The sequence below is a fragment of the Cebus imitator genome, unplaced genomic scaffold (assembly GCF_001604975.1).
Source record: "Cebus imitator isolate Cc_AM_T3 unplaced genomic scaffold, Cebus_imitator-1.0 Scaffold144, whole genome shotgun sequence".
Taxonomy (NCBI): Eukaryota; Metazoa; Chordata; class Mammalia; order Primates; family Cebidae; genus Cebus; species Cebus imitator.
In genome coordinates, this window is record NW_016107459.1 from 2,238,271 (window position 1) to 2,256,727 (window position 18,457).

General features: G+C 37.9%; 1 protein-coding gene across 2 annotated transcripts in view; it reads right to left on the reverse strand.

The window, feature by feature from the left end:
- Nucleotides 1-18,457, reverse strand: part of UNC5C (unc-5 netrin receptor C) — a 381,554-nt gene that overhangs the window by 126,672 nt on the left and 236,425 nt on the right. For both annotated transcript variants that reach the window (XM_017542439.2, XM_017542437.2), the window contains exon 3: nt 7,050-7,193. In XM_017542439.2, coding sequence (XP_017397928.1) covers nt 7,050-7,193 — 144 coding nt within the window. The remainder of the gene's footprint in view (nt 1-7,049; nt 7,194-18,457) is intronic.

The following is an 18,457-nucleotide window of genomic DNA, read 5'->3' on the forward strand; positions in this document are numbered from 1 at the left end:
GAGTGAGCTGTGAGAGGAAGCCGGGAATGGCCCTTGATCATCCTTAATTCTTTCCAGGAACTACCTTATTCCTCTTTGTGGCTGGCAGGCTTTGTGATGCTGGCTGTGATTTATTGGTTTGCACACACAATCGAGAGGAAATCTGGAGGAGCCATCCTGCTGTTCCCCGGAAGATGAATCTTCGGTGCACGTAAATCCCATTATAGCTCATGATTGTAGGATAAGGCTGACCATATGGCATGTTCTTCCACCCTCAGGAATGGGCAGGAAGGGGGTGGAAATTACAGTCAAATTTTATGTGAATCAGCAGAGAATTTCAACCTCTAGGACTGACAGCCTACTTCTGGGACATGAAACAGTCTTTTTAGTTTTCAAAATTTGATCAATATTGTTGTTTCAAAATAAACCTACAAAGTTGTTTAGAATTGTTGTATCCATTTTTATGAATACCTATCATCACTCGCTGAGCATTTGCACTGTGTCTGGCACTATGCCATATGTTTTACGGGTTTATCTCATTTAATCTTAAAAAATACTCTATCGTTTTCATGTTATGGTTGATGAAACTAAGGCTCACAGAGGTGAAGTAACTTGACTAAGGTCACAGCAGGAAGTGATGGCACTAGGATTTGAACATGAGTCCATCTGTCCCTCAGCTTGTGCTACTAACCACTCTGCTAATGCTGCTCTTTCCCTCATATCCTTACCCCTGCAACACAACCACAACATTATCAACAATGGTAACACCAAGAGCAGTGCTATTGAAATCCAAACTGTTTCTGAGGAAAGACCTTGTGTGTTAACATTTTGCCTGAACCTTATGCCTTGGGATTCGCTCATTAGCCTATAGCAATAGACACTCAAAGAAACAAACCCGTGATGACAGTGGGCTCTGTATTACCATAAGCGTTCTGCTTAGGACACCACTGTAGTGGCAACTTGAATTCTCTCAGAATAAACTTCTCTCTGAATGAAAGCTACTGGGCCCACCTAGGAACTCTGGCACTGCCGTTTTATAAATGTGCAGGATTTTAAAGCAGATGTGTTATGTTCTCAGCACATGCCTGGCTGAATCCTAATGTTCATATTTCCATTTTTTCCTCTGCCTTGATTGTCTCACAAATCTGTTTTTATATTTTACATGGTTTGAATGTGTAAAATATTGTAGGCAAGCTTAAATACAGAAATTAATAGATAATATTCATTTATGGTTTATAAACTGAAAATATACCTTTTTCATGAAAGAACTATGGGACCCTCCATAGTACATCAAATGAGCATAAATCTAATTAGGTGAGAGGTAATCATGCTTGTTTAACTTTAGCATCATGGTTATCTTGACCTGTGATGAGTTTAAACTCCAGTTGCCATTTATGTGATGGCCATCTGTCAAGTATTACCAGGCAAAGCACCACAGCTCACTTGATACTGGGCAGACTAGAAAACTTGTAAGTGACTGGGCACAGTGGCTCATGCCTATAATCCCAGCACTTTGGGAGACTAAAACAAGTGGATTGCTTGAGCTCACCAGTTCAAGACCAGCCTGGGCAACATGGAGAGACCTGTATTTCTACTAAAAATAAAAAAAATTAGCTAGGGGTGGTGGCGCATGCCAGTAATCTCAGCTACACGGTGGGAGACCGAGGCAGGAAAATCACTTGAACCCGGGAGGCAGAGGTTGCAGTGAGCCGAGATTGTGCTACTGCACTCCAGTCTGGGACAGGACAAGACTTTATCTCAAGAAATAACAAAACGCAAAAACCAAAAACCTCACAACCTTCTACAACATTAGCAAGGATCTGCTAATGATAGGGATCAGCCTGTAGAGAGAGAATTTGAAAATTCTACCTTTTTTGTTCTTATTATGATGCACATCTGTATGAGTAAATCTTTACACATTGGGTGGTGCTCCTTAGGTACACACACATGAGTTCAGTTAGCTGCAGAATTATAGGCAAACTGCTCTTGAATATTATTGCATGAGGGTGAAAAGATGCCGTGGATAAATTAATCTTGACCTAGAAGAAGAGTTTCTTTATCTGAAAATGTCAAACCAGATTTAAAAGCCAAATAACAAAGTTTATAGAATATACTGCAAAGAAAGGGATTTTAAACTTTTATGTATTTAATGTTTGTGTGCTGAAAAGAATATATCTACTCATACATGTATAGTTATATATACAAAATTGGCACAACAATATTCTCTTCAAATTAATGAAAATTGAGAGCTTTTTAACTAAAAATTCATTATTTGAAACTATGCAGCTCTTGAAATTCAGCTTTAGCAAGTCAATGTGGTGTGGACTGTAGACTGGCAATTCTAAGTATTTATTGTGCTTGATATTCATGAATACATAGAAGTGAAAGAGAAAAGAATAGCTTTCTATCCTTGTGCCTCCTTTGTTTACAATTTGAAACTGATGTTGAGTTAAATTAAATGTTTGACTGAAACCCTTGTTTTTCTGTTTCTTTTTAAACATGATTAAAAGTGTCTTTCTTTATAATCAACAAAATCAATTCTTCAGGATTTGTGGCAGTGGATGTTGTAAGATGCTACCAGGAGATCCTTTCAGGTCTGGTCGCACCTGTTGGAAGTGATGGTGAAAGCCTCAGCTTCTCCCTCCTGGAATCACCCTCAGTGGTACAGAGCTGACTTGGCCCCTGCTACACATGCTGATGGGGTAGGGAGTAAAGGCGGGTCTGCATCCACTGACTAGTCTATGTGCGGGAATACGGGTCTGCTCACCCCCTCCGCCCCAGGGTGCCATAACTCCTAAGGGCCATGTGAGTTTCAGAGATCCCTGTGGAATCATAATGTTGTATTTGCCCTGCAGCTCAATTTCTCCCTCTGCCCAACCTATTGCCTTTATTCCTCCACCTGATATCCTAGTATCCTTAGCATATTGTTCCTAAGGACACCCCTCAATACGCTGGCTGCATGTATGGCTCCATCCCACAGAATTTCATGGAGAATCCACTTAAGATGAAGAGAAAATCTTTTTAGACATTCTCAGAGAGGAAAGATTAATGTCAAACATTTTAATAATCTTCACTGGGAATTTTTGTAACAGTTTTAATTCAAAAACTCATTAAACATCTGTGATATTCTAAGCATTGTACTAAGCATGAGAAATATAAAGTTAAGTACAATAGAATTCTTGATCTTATGGAACTCACTGGCATGAAACACAGATTTTACAAGTGAATATAATTCAAGTAAGACAAGTCCTGTGTTAGTAGTACAGACAAACTGCTCTGAAAGTGTTGAGAAAGGAATGTCCAGCCTCGTCCACCTGTGAGGCAGGAATGGCTTCACTAAAGACATTTGAAAGAAATCCTTGAAAAAGCTTAGCCCTTTCAAGTCATCCATTCCCCTCTTTCTCTCACATCACATATCCAAGGTCTCAACAAAGTTGTTATCTCTACTTTTAAATATATAGGAAATCCTGGCCTCACTGTCTCCACTGCTTTCATTCAACACTGGCCTAACACCTCTCACAGCTGTAGCCTCATCGCTGGTCTTCCTGCTTCTCCCCTTGCCCATCATGGTCCATTCTCAACACAGCAGCCAGGTGACTCTGCCAATGGAAGTCAGGCCATGAGTTCCTCTGCTGCAAGGATTCCAAAGTGTTCCCAACTTATCCTCAAAACCAGATACGGGCCAGGTGTGGTGGCTCACGCCTGTAATCCCAATTCTTCGGGAGGCTGCAGTGGGTGAAATCGCTTGCGCACAGGAATTTCAGATAAGCCTGGGTGACACGGTGAAACTACATGTTTACAAAAAATACAAAAATGTATCTGGGCATGGTGGTACATGCCTGTAGTCCCAGCTACCTGGGAGGCCGGGATGGGAGAATCACCTGAGTCTGGGACATCAAGGCTGCAATGAGCTGTGATTGTACCACTGCACTCTAACCTGGTGACAGAAGGAGACGCCATCTCAAAAAACAAACAAACAAAACCAAAGATATTTCAGCACCTACAGAACCCTATGCCATCTCCACTCACCCCTCCCGTCCTTAGCCCAGGCCTTACCTTTCTCACTGCATCTGGGGATGTCCTCTTACTCCCTCACTCTTCTAGCCACTCTGGCTTCACTGCTGTCCTTGGGACCCTCCAGCACACTCCTGCCTCAGGGTCTTTGTGCCAGCCGCAGTCCCCGCTGTCTGATTCCCTCCTGCCCCTCCTTCAGGTCTATGCAACTGTCAACTTCCTCAGCAAACCTTCCTGACCACATTCTCCCAACTCTACAAATTCTCTTTTCCTGCTTTTTTTTTCTTCATGGCACTTGCCATCTGCTCTAGACCTGATGATCATTCATTTTATGTAGAGTTTGCCTTTCCTCACCACAACATGAGCTCCATGAGGGCAAGGATGGTTACATGTTTTGTTTCTAGTACCAACCCCTATATCCACAATTGTCCCAAGAACAGAGTAAATCTTGATTTTGTATTTGTGTGTGTATATATATAAACATGTGTATGTACATATCTACATATGTATATATATACACACACATATATACATATGTGTATATATATACACACATACATACACACACACAAATACACACACGTCCTTACCTTACTACCTTTCACAACATAGATATACACACATTCACATATATATGTTGTGAAAGGTAGTAAGGTAAGGGTGCAATGCTTTAGCATGAAGAGCTGAAAGCCATGGAAGTCAAAGCATATTTAATCTAGTGTAACTACAATGTAGAAATCCTTACATGTCAGAGCTAGAAACATGGGTTGGATATGTAAACCACAAAATGTGGTTGTTATTGGCTGAACTACATCCCACTCTCCCAAATTCTGATGCTCAGCCCTAACCTTCAGTACCTGAGGATGTGATTATATTGGGTTACAAGGCTTTTGAAGCTTCATTTTAAGTTAAAATGAAGCTGCTGGTGTGGGCCTAATCCAATCTGACTGGGGTCCTTATAAGAAGGGAAATTCGGACACACAGAGAGATGCCAGGGATACACACACACAGAGGAAAGACCACGTGAAGACACAGTGAGAAAGAGGCCACCGGCAAGCCAAGAAGAGCAGCCTCAGGAGAACCCAAACCTGCTGACACCTTGAGAGCACGCTTCCAGCCTTCAGAACTGTAGAAAATAAATTTCTGTTCTTTAAGCCATCCAATCCAATCTGTTGTATTTTGTTACAGGAGCCTTAGAAAACTAATTCAATGGTATATACCATTGTAAGGCATTTTGACTATCTCACTTGTCACTATAAAATTTGGGAGGCGAGATGAGAGGCGTATTCATCTGTTTTCATGCTGCTAATAAAGACATACCCCAGATTGGGTAATTTATAAAGGAAAGAGGTTTAATGGACTCACAGTTCCACATGGCTAGGGAGGTCTCATAATCATGGTGGAAGGTGAAAAAAGAGCAAAGGAACATCTCACATGGTGGCAGGCAAAAGGGCATGTACAGGGGAATTCCCCTTTATAAAACCATCAGATCTCCTAAGACTTATTCACTATCATGAGAACAGCACAGGAAAAACCCACCCTCATGATTCAATTACCTCCCACTAGTTTACTCCCTCAACACATGGGGATATTTACAATTCGAGGTGAGATTTTGGTGGGGTACAGAGCCACAACTTATCAAGAGGAGACCTGAGTTTTAGAAAGACTGTGTTTGTGGTAACATGGAGGAAGGGCTGGAATAGAGGAAAGGCTTGTGCCGTGGAGACTAAGGGGAAGATCTGCAGTGGTCCAGAGCTAGATGAAAAAGAAAGGGAGGCAGAGACAAGTATAGAATTGGGCGAGGCTTTAGAACCAGGGTAGATGGGACTTAGAGGTAAGTGATATTGGTTTCCAACACAAAATAAAATTAGTAAAATGCAGAGATGTAAAGGTTCAGAAAAGAAAACATGGATTTCAGTGCTTTCTCATATGTGAGAAAATTTCTCAATATGAAACCTTGAGACGGATTACATGGCATCCATGTTGCCCAAGACGGCGAGAATATTTACTGACGAAAGGGCTCTGCAAAGATGCAGGCTCCTTCTCCTATTGGTGATAATATGCACATCAGCATATTAAATAATCTTGAGAAGTTTTGCAATGAAGGAGCTCCTATAACTTTGTCAAAAATGTGTTTCTCACATTTATTTGATTATGGAACCCTTTTTTTGCAAGGTACCTTTTAAGCTCTTCCTGAACTTGTATACACTAGAAATGACCACAATTTGGAAAACAGTGCTGTTTGTGGTCCAATATACTAGAATGGTTCCAAAATAAATAGAGAAGCTTTATCTTGGTAATCTCTGTTTTCATTCGGACAACAACTCAACTTTGTATTAAAGTGGTGGAATAAACTCATTAGAAGAATACACTTGATTTTCCTATAGCCTAAGTCCTAGCATATTTGTTTTTTTAAATCAAAATATTTGGATAGTAGAACACCTCTTTCACATCCATAAAAAACAAACAAACAAACAAAAAAACCTACTCAGTGCCTTGAAACAGAAAATAAACTGAAAACAATTGAACCCATGGACATAGGGAGTAAAAGGATGATCACCAGAGGCGGGGAAGGGTAGCAGCATGGTTTTGTGGGGAGGTGCGGATGATGAATGAGTACAAAAAATAGTTAGAAGGAATAAATAAGACCTACTATTTGATAGCACAACATGGTGGCTATGATCAATAATAATTGTACATTTTAAAATAACTGAAAGAGTATAATTGAATTGTTTATAACACAAAATAAATGCCAGAGGAGATACCTCATTCCCCATGATGTGATTATTATGCATTGCATGCCTGTATCAAACATCTCACGCACCATGTAAATATATACACCTACTATGTACCCACAAAAATTGAAAATTAAAAAAATCAAAAATAAAATGAAATCCTGGTGACCAAAAAGGAATATGTAGCTCAAATGCAGAAATCCGGGAGCAGTTTTTGACCAGGATTTTTGAGCAGGTTTCTTTGGTGCTGGGGTAGTTACAGTATAAACTTTTATGTTCATCACCTTCTCAGACCCAAGGTGTTTATGAACAATGACTCACAGGCAATGCGCACGTACGCCTTCCGGCTCTTTGTGGTGCCCGCTGAGCTCCAGGCCACACACTGGCACCAATAATCTTCAGGTCCAAAGAGTTCTTCCACTTGCTGGCGCGAAATTTCAATGCTCACTTCCCGGACAATAAGACCTGACAAGAGAGAAAGGAAGATTTAAGTCAACACAAGACTCATACTAAAGAAATATAAACCATCACGTCATATTTTCTCCCCATCAACCCTTTTGATGCCACAGATCAACATCCCAGATATTGTCTCTCATGTCTTTTGATTTTTCTTCTCACAGCAGTTATTTTATTCAACAACTTTTTCATTCTCTTATTTGCTATTTCAAATCTTCTGGATTATTCTGAAGATAAAAATGGAATGGCTCTATCACTCCACAAAATAATTTCTTTCCCAATATAGCTCACTACTTTTCACCTCCCTCTCTACATTGAAATATGAACTTGAATTTCACATCTTCTAAGGTTTTTACCTCAATGATATAGGATGTGGGTAAAATAACCATATGTACACAGATTTACAATAGCTAAAAACAACAGTCATTGTGGTGATTATTTAATAACTAAATTACTTTAACAGTTGTGTTTCAGTTAAGTGGTACATTGCTTTTCTTGAAAGATATACTAGCCTTAGTTAACAAACCTCTGGTATTGTAGCCAAAGAATATGGAACTTTAAGGTTTTCATGCATAACATTTTGAAAGTCCCAAAATGTTTCTCTGTAATTGTAATGTACTAAAACCCTGTTAAAGTGGCCTCCAGCTAAAATGCTCAAATACTTGGAATTTATTTCACAGCATTATGTAATCTTGAATAACAAAAAATTGAACTAAGCGTCTGGTATTATCATTTTAGAGGTATTTATCTTGAATTATCAAGGCTGTTTCAGACATTCATTGTTCAATGTGCCTCTTTGCTCTGAGCAAGAGGAGTTCTCTGAACAACATATGTGGACACTGCCAGTTCTCCTGGAGCTTGAACTTGCACCCTTTCCGCACAGTGTCCATTGAGGAAGCCAGCAGAACACCCCTAGGGAAGAGGAGAATTTGCTTTGGGTCAAGTATGGGTACAGTGAGAATAACTAAATATATTGTTTTGCACGATTCATGTGTCCATCCATTCTTTTATTCTTTGAATAAATATTAAGTATCAATTATGTAAAAGATACTGTACCAGCACTTATGAGAGTAATCAGTAAAACAGTCCTTCCCCTCAATGAACTTATATTATTGTGAAGAGGTATCACATTCACAATGCATCATACAACTTATTATTTAGATACAATTGTGTTCAGTGCTGCAAAGGAGAGGTGTAGGGATGAGAGTGAGTAACCAGGAAACCCAGTCTAGCATGAAGGATTCAGTAGGAGTTAGCTTGGTCAAATTATATGGTGAGCAGGAGGGACTCGACATATGGAAAAGGGCAGGAAAGGGAATTAGGAGTTTGAGAATTTAGGTGAAGACAACTGAGCACCACACACAGAGAATAGCAGCATGAGATGAAGCTAGAGACAAGAAAGGGTCTAGTTTATATAGTCATGTAGACCAGTGGTTCTCAAAGTGTGGTCCCCAGAGCAGCTTCATCAGTATCACCTGGGAACCTGCTGCAAACGCACATTCTCAGGCCAAGCCAGCATCACTGAATAGGAATCTCTGGGGTGGGGTCCAGCAGCTCTGTGTTTTGACATGCCTGCCAAGTAATCCCAAAGCATGCTGAATTGAGAGCTGCTCATATCTACAATGTTTAAGATTCTCAGTTTCCTCCAGCCACGGTGGCTCACACTTGTAATCCCAGCACCTTGGGAGGCCAAGGTAGGCAGATCACTTGAGGTCAGGAGTTCGAGACCAGTCCTGCCAACATGGTGAAACCCTGTCTCTATTAAAAATACAAACATTAGCCAGGTGTGGTGGTGCATGCCTGTAATCCCAGCTACTCGGGAGTCTGAGGCAGGAGAATTGCTTGAACCTGGGAGGCCGAGGCTGGAGTGAGCCGAGATTGTACCACTGCACTCTAGTCTGGGCAATGAGTGAGACTCTGTCTCAAAAGAAAAGGGAAAAGAAAAAAAAAAGATTTTCAGTTTCTTCTTAATAGCCATGGATATTACTAAAGTGTTTTAAGCAAGTAGATGACATGATCAGATGAGAATTAAATATATACATATATATGATTTATGAAAGAGATACAGATATGTGTGTAGGTGTATGCGTGCATATATATATATCTGTGTGTATATATTCAATTCTTTATAGTTGTATAAGTTCATAAAAGTTAAAATTTCTTAAACAGTTTGATTATAGGTTACAGGGGAGGGTATATTTTCTGAAATACCTTAAAGCCTGTATTTCAGAACTTTCCTTAAAAAACTTTTCCTCTTGCGGAAAGAAGATTAGTATATTATTTTAGCCAATGTCTAACTAACATAACAATCGCTCAGCAAACATCCCAGGCCATTAACAAATAACACTACTTTGTTCCCTCTTCCCTGGTCCCTGCTCAGGCCTCTCATTTTCCTATCTTATTGTATTTTTTCACATTATTCCGATTCTGGAAATCTATGGGAAAATGGAGCACAACCTCCTTCCCCAGTCCCCATATCTTTCTATCTCTTTCTTTTTTCCCCTCCATTCTCTGGTGCTTAATACTTTTTACCTACTTTATTTATTTATTATTAGTATTATTATTATTTTTTTGAGACAGGGTCTCACTCTGTCACCCAGTCTGGAGTGCAATAGCATGACCTTGACTCATTGCAACCTCTGCCTCCCAGGCTCAAGCAATTCTCCTGCCTCAGCCTCCTGAGTAGCTGGGATTACAGGGGTGCTCCACCACACCTGGCTACTTTTTGTATTTTAAGTATAGATGGGGTTTCACCAGGTTAGCCAGGCTGGCCTCGAACTCCTGACCTCAAATGATCCACACTCCTTGGCCTCCCAAGTGCTGAGATTACAAGCATGAGCCACCACGCCCAGCCTGCTTTATTTATTTATACATTCCCTCTTCATGGAGAAATTCAGTTACTGGAAATAAACCTCTTCCTTTAAGATTACTGCAGTAACTTACTGTCACCAAAGGGCTGATAAATTTGCAATTTGTGTTTCCTTAGAACTATAATGGCTCTTTATAAGATGCAGAGCAGCAACAAATATGCTCAGGATATTAAAACCACATTCAAATATCTGGTGTCCCAAGATGATAACTTCAGGTCTCATTCTCCCCCACTTTTACTTAAAGCAATTACAGGAAGCCTAATTAAATGCTGGAGGAATTCAGTAGGTCCACTGTATCCTTTAGCTCAAATAGGCTCAAGGATGGTTCTACTGACCACAAATCTGAAGCCTTTTAAAAAGCCACAGACCAACTCTGCTGCTACAGGAGTTATTCATAGTCTGAATGTTCTGAATTGTGTGGCTCAGGCTCCCTGTGGGCACCAGAGTCAAGCACACACTGATTTTTGTATTCAGCTTCACAGATGTCCCATTCAGGAGGAGGTGAGCTGTGTACAGTTGTTGTGTTACCATGGCCCAAAGTTTACATTTCAACTTTTGGTCAACAACACAAGAAAAAGAAAGAACTGAAGCATGAAGTATCTAAATACTTAGGGGTCAGAAGAATTCCCTAGAAGCAGTTTCATTATTCAGACTCTGAGCTACGTGGTTACAGGCCATGTTTTCATAACCATAGGTAAGTTTATTACCTATGATAGTTTGTTCATCAAACCAGAGCCTAATGGTTTGGGTAAAAGTAGATAATATCTTTTCCCTTTGAACCTATAATTTCAGATCTGCTTGAAGTCTGGAGATGGAAAAAGCAAACTACCTTGAATTTGAAATGCCATCAGCATTACTTCTAAGGTGCGTTGCTTTGAAGAGCATTTGGGAACTTGAAACTGGTTTCAGGTTATTTAAAGATAGGGGAAATGCTTTGGTCTACAGGACTTACGCAAATACAAATGTGCAGTTTCCATCATACCTGATAACATCAAAGATTTCCCATCACGGTGCTCCCTTTAATAGTGGCATCTCAAGGATGCATGCTGTTTGAAGTTTGCAATGATTTGCTTTTATAATAGGATGCATTGTGGTTTGGGAGCCAGAGTGCAGGAAAGTAATTAGCATGTTATTCCAAGAAGTCTTATGATGAGTATGAGTGTACGCTTGTTAATAAGACATTTCAAATGAATATAGAAATCCAGATTCAAATGCAATCCTCTGATTGGATCTTTGTGAGATATATGGCAATAAGACTTGATAATGACATGACATTTATTTCTTATTTTTAGCATATGTTTAATTTCATAATAGTGGTAAGGCACCACAAATACTGTAGTTCTAGGATACTACTATAAAGTGAGCATGAATACATGCTTAATGCAATTAAATAATTACTTAAAACAATATCTATATTTCCCCAAAATGTAATATACAGTGCTATCAAACAAATTATTAAAGTCTATTAATATCAGATATTATGTTAAGCTACAGAAATGTAAGAATGAATCAGACATTACTCACCCTTAAGCCCTTCATATATATATATATATATATACATATATATATATATATATACATATATATATATATATGTATTTTTAGAAATTAAATTAAATTAATTTATTTTTTGAGACAGAGTCTCACTCTGTTGCCCACGCTGGAGGGTAGTGGCATGATTTCAGCTCATCACAACCCTCCTGAGTTCAAGGGTTCAAGCAATTCTCCTGTCTCAGCCTCCTGAGTAGCTGGGATTACAGGTATGCAACCACCATGCCTAGCTAATTTTTGTAGAGATGGGGTTTCACCATGTTGGTCAGGTTGGTCTCATACTCCTGACCTCATGATCCACCCGCCTCAGCCTCCCAAAGTGCTGGGATTACAGGTGTGAGCCACTGCACCTAGCCCCTTCATACATTTTATAAGCATATCTTGTTTATTAGGTGATACTGAAAAAAATAACACATCATCTTGAAACACATTTTCATGATCATCAATTTGTACCTTGTGATACTCCATGTATGTTTCATTGAAAAGCATTCTAACCCAACGTTAGCCTTAGCTATTATGTATGCCTGGGTTGTATTCCTCCCCATGACTTTATCTTTCTTATGGCAAAAGGAAGATTTAAGATATTATGTTGTACAGGCCTGGAAATTTGACTTTCTCCAGCAACCTTCTTTAACTGGAGCAGAACTGCAGAGTTCACTCCACCAAATCTCATTATAGTACATTTACAGTTAGTACATAGGTTGGTAGGAAATATGCAATGCTGCAAGGTGGGATGTTCTGGAATATATGACAAGTTTTATTGAAGTAGTTTGATCTTTTCATACTTTCTTTCAGTGTCGTATCCTATTAAAAGATTTTACTAGTACTACCTAAAATACAAAACACATCAATTCTAGATCACTTAATATCAATTAAATCACAAAAACACCCTTTCATTATTTAGAAGGATGTCATACCATAAAAAACTATTGTTTTAGCATCTTATCACTTTCGCTAAAGTAATTAAAGTATGATAACTTAAAAGGCAGAATTTCAGAATCAAGATGCAATGTTGTGTTACATGAAGTCATTTAACAATCTTTAACTAGAGCAGAAGGAACTATAAACACAAAATTTACCTATTCTTTGAAATGTTTTTCTTGAATTTTTAATACAATGTATAATATATAAGCAAGCTATATAATTTAACTAAAATTATTTAATGCAAGTGGGAATTGCAACTTAATGATGTATTAGCTTTATTATGAGTATAATTTTGTTAAAGTTACATCTACTATCTTTGTGATTAAGACGAATGTAAGAAACACAACACTTACAAAGACTGAATCATGAAGGAATAGATAACCAGAACAGACCAATTATCAATAAGATGATTCAATCAGAAATAAAAAGTCTCACATCAAAGAAAAGCCCAGGACCTGCACTTTTATTTAAGAAGAACTAACATTAACCTGCATCAAACTCTTCCAAAAAATTAAAGAAAGAGACTACTTCCAAATTCATGTTATAAAGCCAGCATTATCCTCTTACCAAAACCTGCTGAGGACGCTAGAAGAAAAGAAAAGTACAGGTCAATAACCCTGATAAACATAGATGCAAAAATTGTCAACAAAATACTAACAAACCAAATGCAACAGCACATTAAAAGGATCATGCACACTTATTAAGTGGGATATATCCCTGGGATGCAAAGATGCTTCAACCTGTGCAAATCAATCAATGCGATACATCACATTAACAAAAGGAATGACAAAAATCATACCGTCATCTTCTTTTTTTTTTTTTTTTTTTGAGACTGAGTCTCACTCTGTCGCCAAGGCTGGAGTGCAGTGTCACTTTCTCGGCTCACTGCAACCTCTTCCTCCTGAATTTAAGTGATTCTCCTGACTCAGCCTCCTGAGTAGCTGGGACTATAGGTACCCGTCATCACACCCAGCGAATTTTTTGTATTTTTAGTAGAGATGGGGTTTCACCATATTGGCCAGGATGGTCTCGATCTCCTGGCCTTGTGATCCGCCCACCTCGGCCTCCCAAAGTGCTGAGATTACAGGCATGAGCCACCATGCCTGGCCCAAACTGTCATCTTAATAGCTGTAGAAAAAAAAATTTGACAAAACTCAACATCCTTTAATGAGAAAAACTCTCAACAAATTGCATAGAAAATGAATGTATCTCAACACAACAAAGGCCATATATGATAAGCCCAGACCTAATATTATGTTCAGTAGTGAAAAGTTGCAAGTTTTTCCTCTAAGATCAGGAACAAGACAAGGATGCCCACTCTTGCCATTTCTATTCAACCTAGTACTGCAAATTTCAGGTGGAGCAATTATGTAACAGGAAAAAGAAACCCATCTAAATCACAAAGGAAGAAGGAAATTGTCTCTGCTTGCAGATGACGTGATGTTGTATATGGAGAATCCTAAAGACTAAATGAAAACTGTTAAAATTAATAAATGAGTTCAGTAAAGTTGCAGGACAAAAAATCAACATACAAATATCAGTAATGATTCTATACATGAATAATAAACTTTCCCAAAAAGAAATCAAGAAAGGCTAGGTGCAGTGGCTCACACCTGTAATCCCAGCACTTTGGGAGGCCGACGTGAAAGGATCATGAGGTCAATACATAGAGACCATCCTGGCCAATACGGTGAAACCCCATCTCTATTAAAAACACAAAAATTATCTGGGCATGGTGGCACATGGCTGTAGTCTCAGCTACTCTGGAGGCTGAGGCAGGAGAATTGCTTAAATCTGGGAGATGGAGGTTGCAGTCAGCTGAGATCGCGCCATTACACTCCAGCCTGGCAACAGAGTGAGACTCCATCTCAAATAAAAATAAATAAATAAAATAAACCAAGAAAACAATCCCTTGTATGTCATCTATAAAAATAATTAAATACATACAAATAAATTTAACCAAAGAGGTGAAAGATCTGTGCACTGAAAACCATAAAACATTTATGAAACAAATTGAAAAAGAAAAACATTAATGGAAAGATATGTTCATGTATTAGTAAAACTAAAATTATTGTTAAAATTTTCATATTACCCAAAGTGGTCTACAAATTTAATGTAATCCATATTAAAATTCCAATGACAGTTTTCACATAATTAGAAAAACAATCTTGAAATTCATACAGAATCACAAAAGACACTGAATAGCTAAAGCAGTCGAGCAAAAAGAACAAAGCTAGAGGCATCACACTACTTGATCTCAAAATCTACTATAAAGTTACAGTATCAAAATAGCATAATGCTAGCATGAAAAGAGACACATAGACCAATGGAACAAAACAGCCCAGAAATAAATCCATGCATTTACAGTCAATTGATGTTTGACCAAGATGCCAAGAATACACAATGGGGAAAGGATAGTCTCTTTAATAAATAGTGTTGGAACAACTGGGTATCCCTATGCAGAAGAATGAAATTAGACTCTTAACTCATACAATATACAAAACCAACTCAAAATGGCTTAAAAATTTAAATGTAAGACCCAAAACTGTAAAACCAGTAGAAAAAAAAAATAGGGGAAAAGCTCCGTGACTTTAGGTAATCATTTTTAAAATATGACCCCAAAAACACAGGCAACAAAAGTAAAATGAGTCAGATAGGACTACATCAAACTAAAAAGCTTCTGATACATCTTATAAAGGGTTAATAGATAAAATATATAAGGAACTCAGTCAACTCAAGAGCAAGGAAAATAACCCAGTTAAAAAACTGGGCAAAGAATCCAAATAGACATGTTTCAAAAGGAGACATACAAATGGCCAACAGGTATATAAAAATACGTTCAACATCACTAATCCTTAGGGGAATACAAATTAAAGTAATGAGATATCACTGCACACCTGGCAGAATGGCTACTATAAAAAAGACAAAAGATAACAAATATTGGCAAAGGATACGGGGCCAAAGGGAACCCTTGCACTCTGTTGGTGGGAGTAAGGCTGTAAATTAATACAGCCTTATGAAAAACTGTATAATGTTTCCTTACAATAACAACAACAACAAAAGCAGAAATAAACCTACCATATGACCCAGGATTTCCATTAATAGGTATAAACCCAAAATAAATGAATCAGTATTTCAAAAATATATCTGCTCCCCTATGTTCGCTGTATGACTATTCACTACAGCCAAGATATGGTATTAACCTAAGTGTCCATCAATAGATAAGTGGAGATAAAAAATGTGGTACATACACACAGGGGAAAATGATTCAACCTTAAAAACAAAGGAAATATTTTGATTTGCTACAAGTTGGATGAGCCTGGAGAACATTATGTTAAATGAAATGAGCCAGGCACAGGAGGACAAATACTGCATGATCACATTTATATGTGGATTCTAAAAGGCTGAAATCATAGAAGCAGAGCAAAAATGGTGGTTCACAAGGGGTGGGAGTTTCGAGATGGGTGACTGGGAAAATGTTAGTCAAAGGATACTAAATTTCAGTTAGAGTGGAAGAATAAGTTTAAGAGATGTACAACATGATGACCACAGTTAATGGTAATGTGTTGTGTACTTGAAATTTGCTAAGACAGTAGATTTTAAGTGTTCTAATTACAAAAAATGAGAAGTATATGAGGTGATGTATATGTTAATTAGCTTGATTTAGCCATTCCATTCTATATATATATGTATATTTGAAAACATCATGTTGTTCATCATAAATATACACAGTTGTGTTAATAAAAAATTTAAAAGGCTAAATTTATTCAAAGCTTAAAGAATGAATATGACTGAATCTGAGTGGTTAAAGGAATTTGCTTAGGAGGATTTCTAGGTCATTGCTCAATTCATTTTTATGGCCATAGTTTTTAGTAACTTGGCTCTGTGTGGCCGTCTGTGTCAAAAGAGGATCTGTGCTTTGTTATATTTTTGTTTTGTCTAGAACCGAAAAGATATTCACTGGATTGTGTAACTGGGTTGGGAAGATTTCTAGTGCTTCTAGAAAGCTCTGTGACAACTATAGATCAATGCACAGTTTTCCGCTTTAAAACTTGAAATTTGAATTATAAGACAATATTACATAGAATGAAAAATGATACTCTGGCAATCATAACACAGTTTTCCTCTTTCCTTTGTGTGAGTGTCAGGTTTTGAGTTTTACGGGAGAACTAGGCCTTCTATTTTTGAGTTAACTTTCCAACTAACATCAAACTGAGTCCATATCTGAGGGATAACTGGAATGGTGAATGTGCAAAATATTTCTGTCTTGCATTTAAAGTTGTAACGAATTGTTATAAATCAACCTTACAAGCACTAGTTGTCATTTAATTCTTATTTTTAACTTTGGTGATTAAAAAAAAAATCTTTTGAATCTGTGCAAAGAAGTCTTTCTGATACCAAAAGGGTAGCTAAAATGCTTTCTTTAATTAACTCACACTTTGTGTATCAATGCTCTTTAGAATATAAAGAAACAATTTTTTAAATACATGACAACAATTTGTTTAATTTGAAAGGGTACAAAAATATTTGTGCTAAGACACCAGCTATATTATATACATTTGAATGTATATTCCAACACTTTTCTTGGAAAATATAATTCCTAATTATGACCTAAATCTAACTACATGCCTGTCTTTGCTTCCTTGTTTCATGCATTCATGAGTAGTTTTAACACAATTTTAATAAAATTTAAGAAAACGATTCCTGCTATTAAGAGTGGGGGATAGTAATGTGTTCTTGGAAATCTAGTTAACTGTACACGTGTGAATTACAGACCTCACTATTACTCTTGTCCAGTCATTCCTTCAATAGACATTTCTTGAGGCTCTACGATGTGACAAGCACTTTTCTTTTCCATGTGCTGGGGATGCAGTGCTAAAGAAAGCAGGTATCATCTTTGCACAGTAGGTCATGCTTATAATTCCAGAGCTTTGCGAGGCCTATGTGAGAGGATTTCTTGAGGCCAAGAATTCAACACCAGCCTGGGCAATATAAAGAGACCTGAAAATTAGCTTGGCATGGTAGTGCATGCCTATAGTACTAGCTGCTTGGGAGGCTGAGGTGGGAACATTGTTTGAGCCTAGAAGTTTGAGCTTAAGGTGAGTTATGATTGCACCACTGCACTCTGGTGTGGGTGACAGAATAAAATCCAGTAGTGAAAAGAAAAGAAAAGAAGGAAAGAAATGGAAAGGGGAGGGAAGGGGAGGGGGGAAGGGAGGGGAGGGGGGAGGGGAAGGGAGGAGAGGAGAGGGGAGGGGAAAGGAGAGGAGAGGAAAAGAAAGAAAAAGCAGGCAAGGAGATAAGGTCTCTGTTCTCCTGTGGGTTAGATTCCATTATGAAGATAATTCTTAAGCACATATTTCATGCATTATGATAGTTTCTTAGGTGGCCACATTGACGAAATGCTTATGAATTCTCCCTTGAGAAGATATTAAGACTAGAGATAAAATAGTTTTTCATTGAGCATAGGAACTGTCCTGTGTATTCCATATCTATCAGTACAGTCACTGGCACAAATATTTGTCCAGTTAGTATATGTTAAATAAGTGAATGATTTGTACATATATATAGTTAAAACAGAAAATAAAGTGTTTAATCCAAGGTATAAAATAAATTTAATTGTAACTTGGAAGAGTAAAGGTCACTAGTATTTTCTGAACATCTACCATGCGTCTTAGTTAATCTGTATAACAATCCATGGGGATTTGTACTGACAAATCGATAATACATAGGTAAAGAGCAGAGATCAGAATTTAAACAACTGCTCATACAGCCAATAAGTATCAAAATAAAGATTTATATCCACATTTGTCTGAATCCCATGTTCCTATTTTTTCACTACACCAATATTCCTGAAACTAGTTCCATGGTCAAACAAGCTTGGGGATTTCTGTTTAATACACTATCTTCTAGAAGACTCAGAATGGC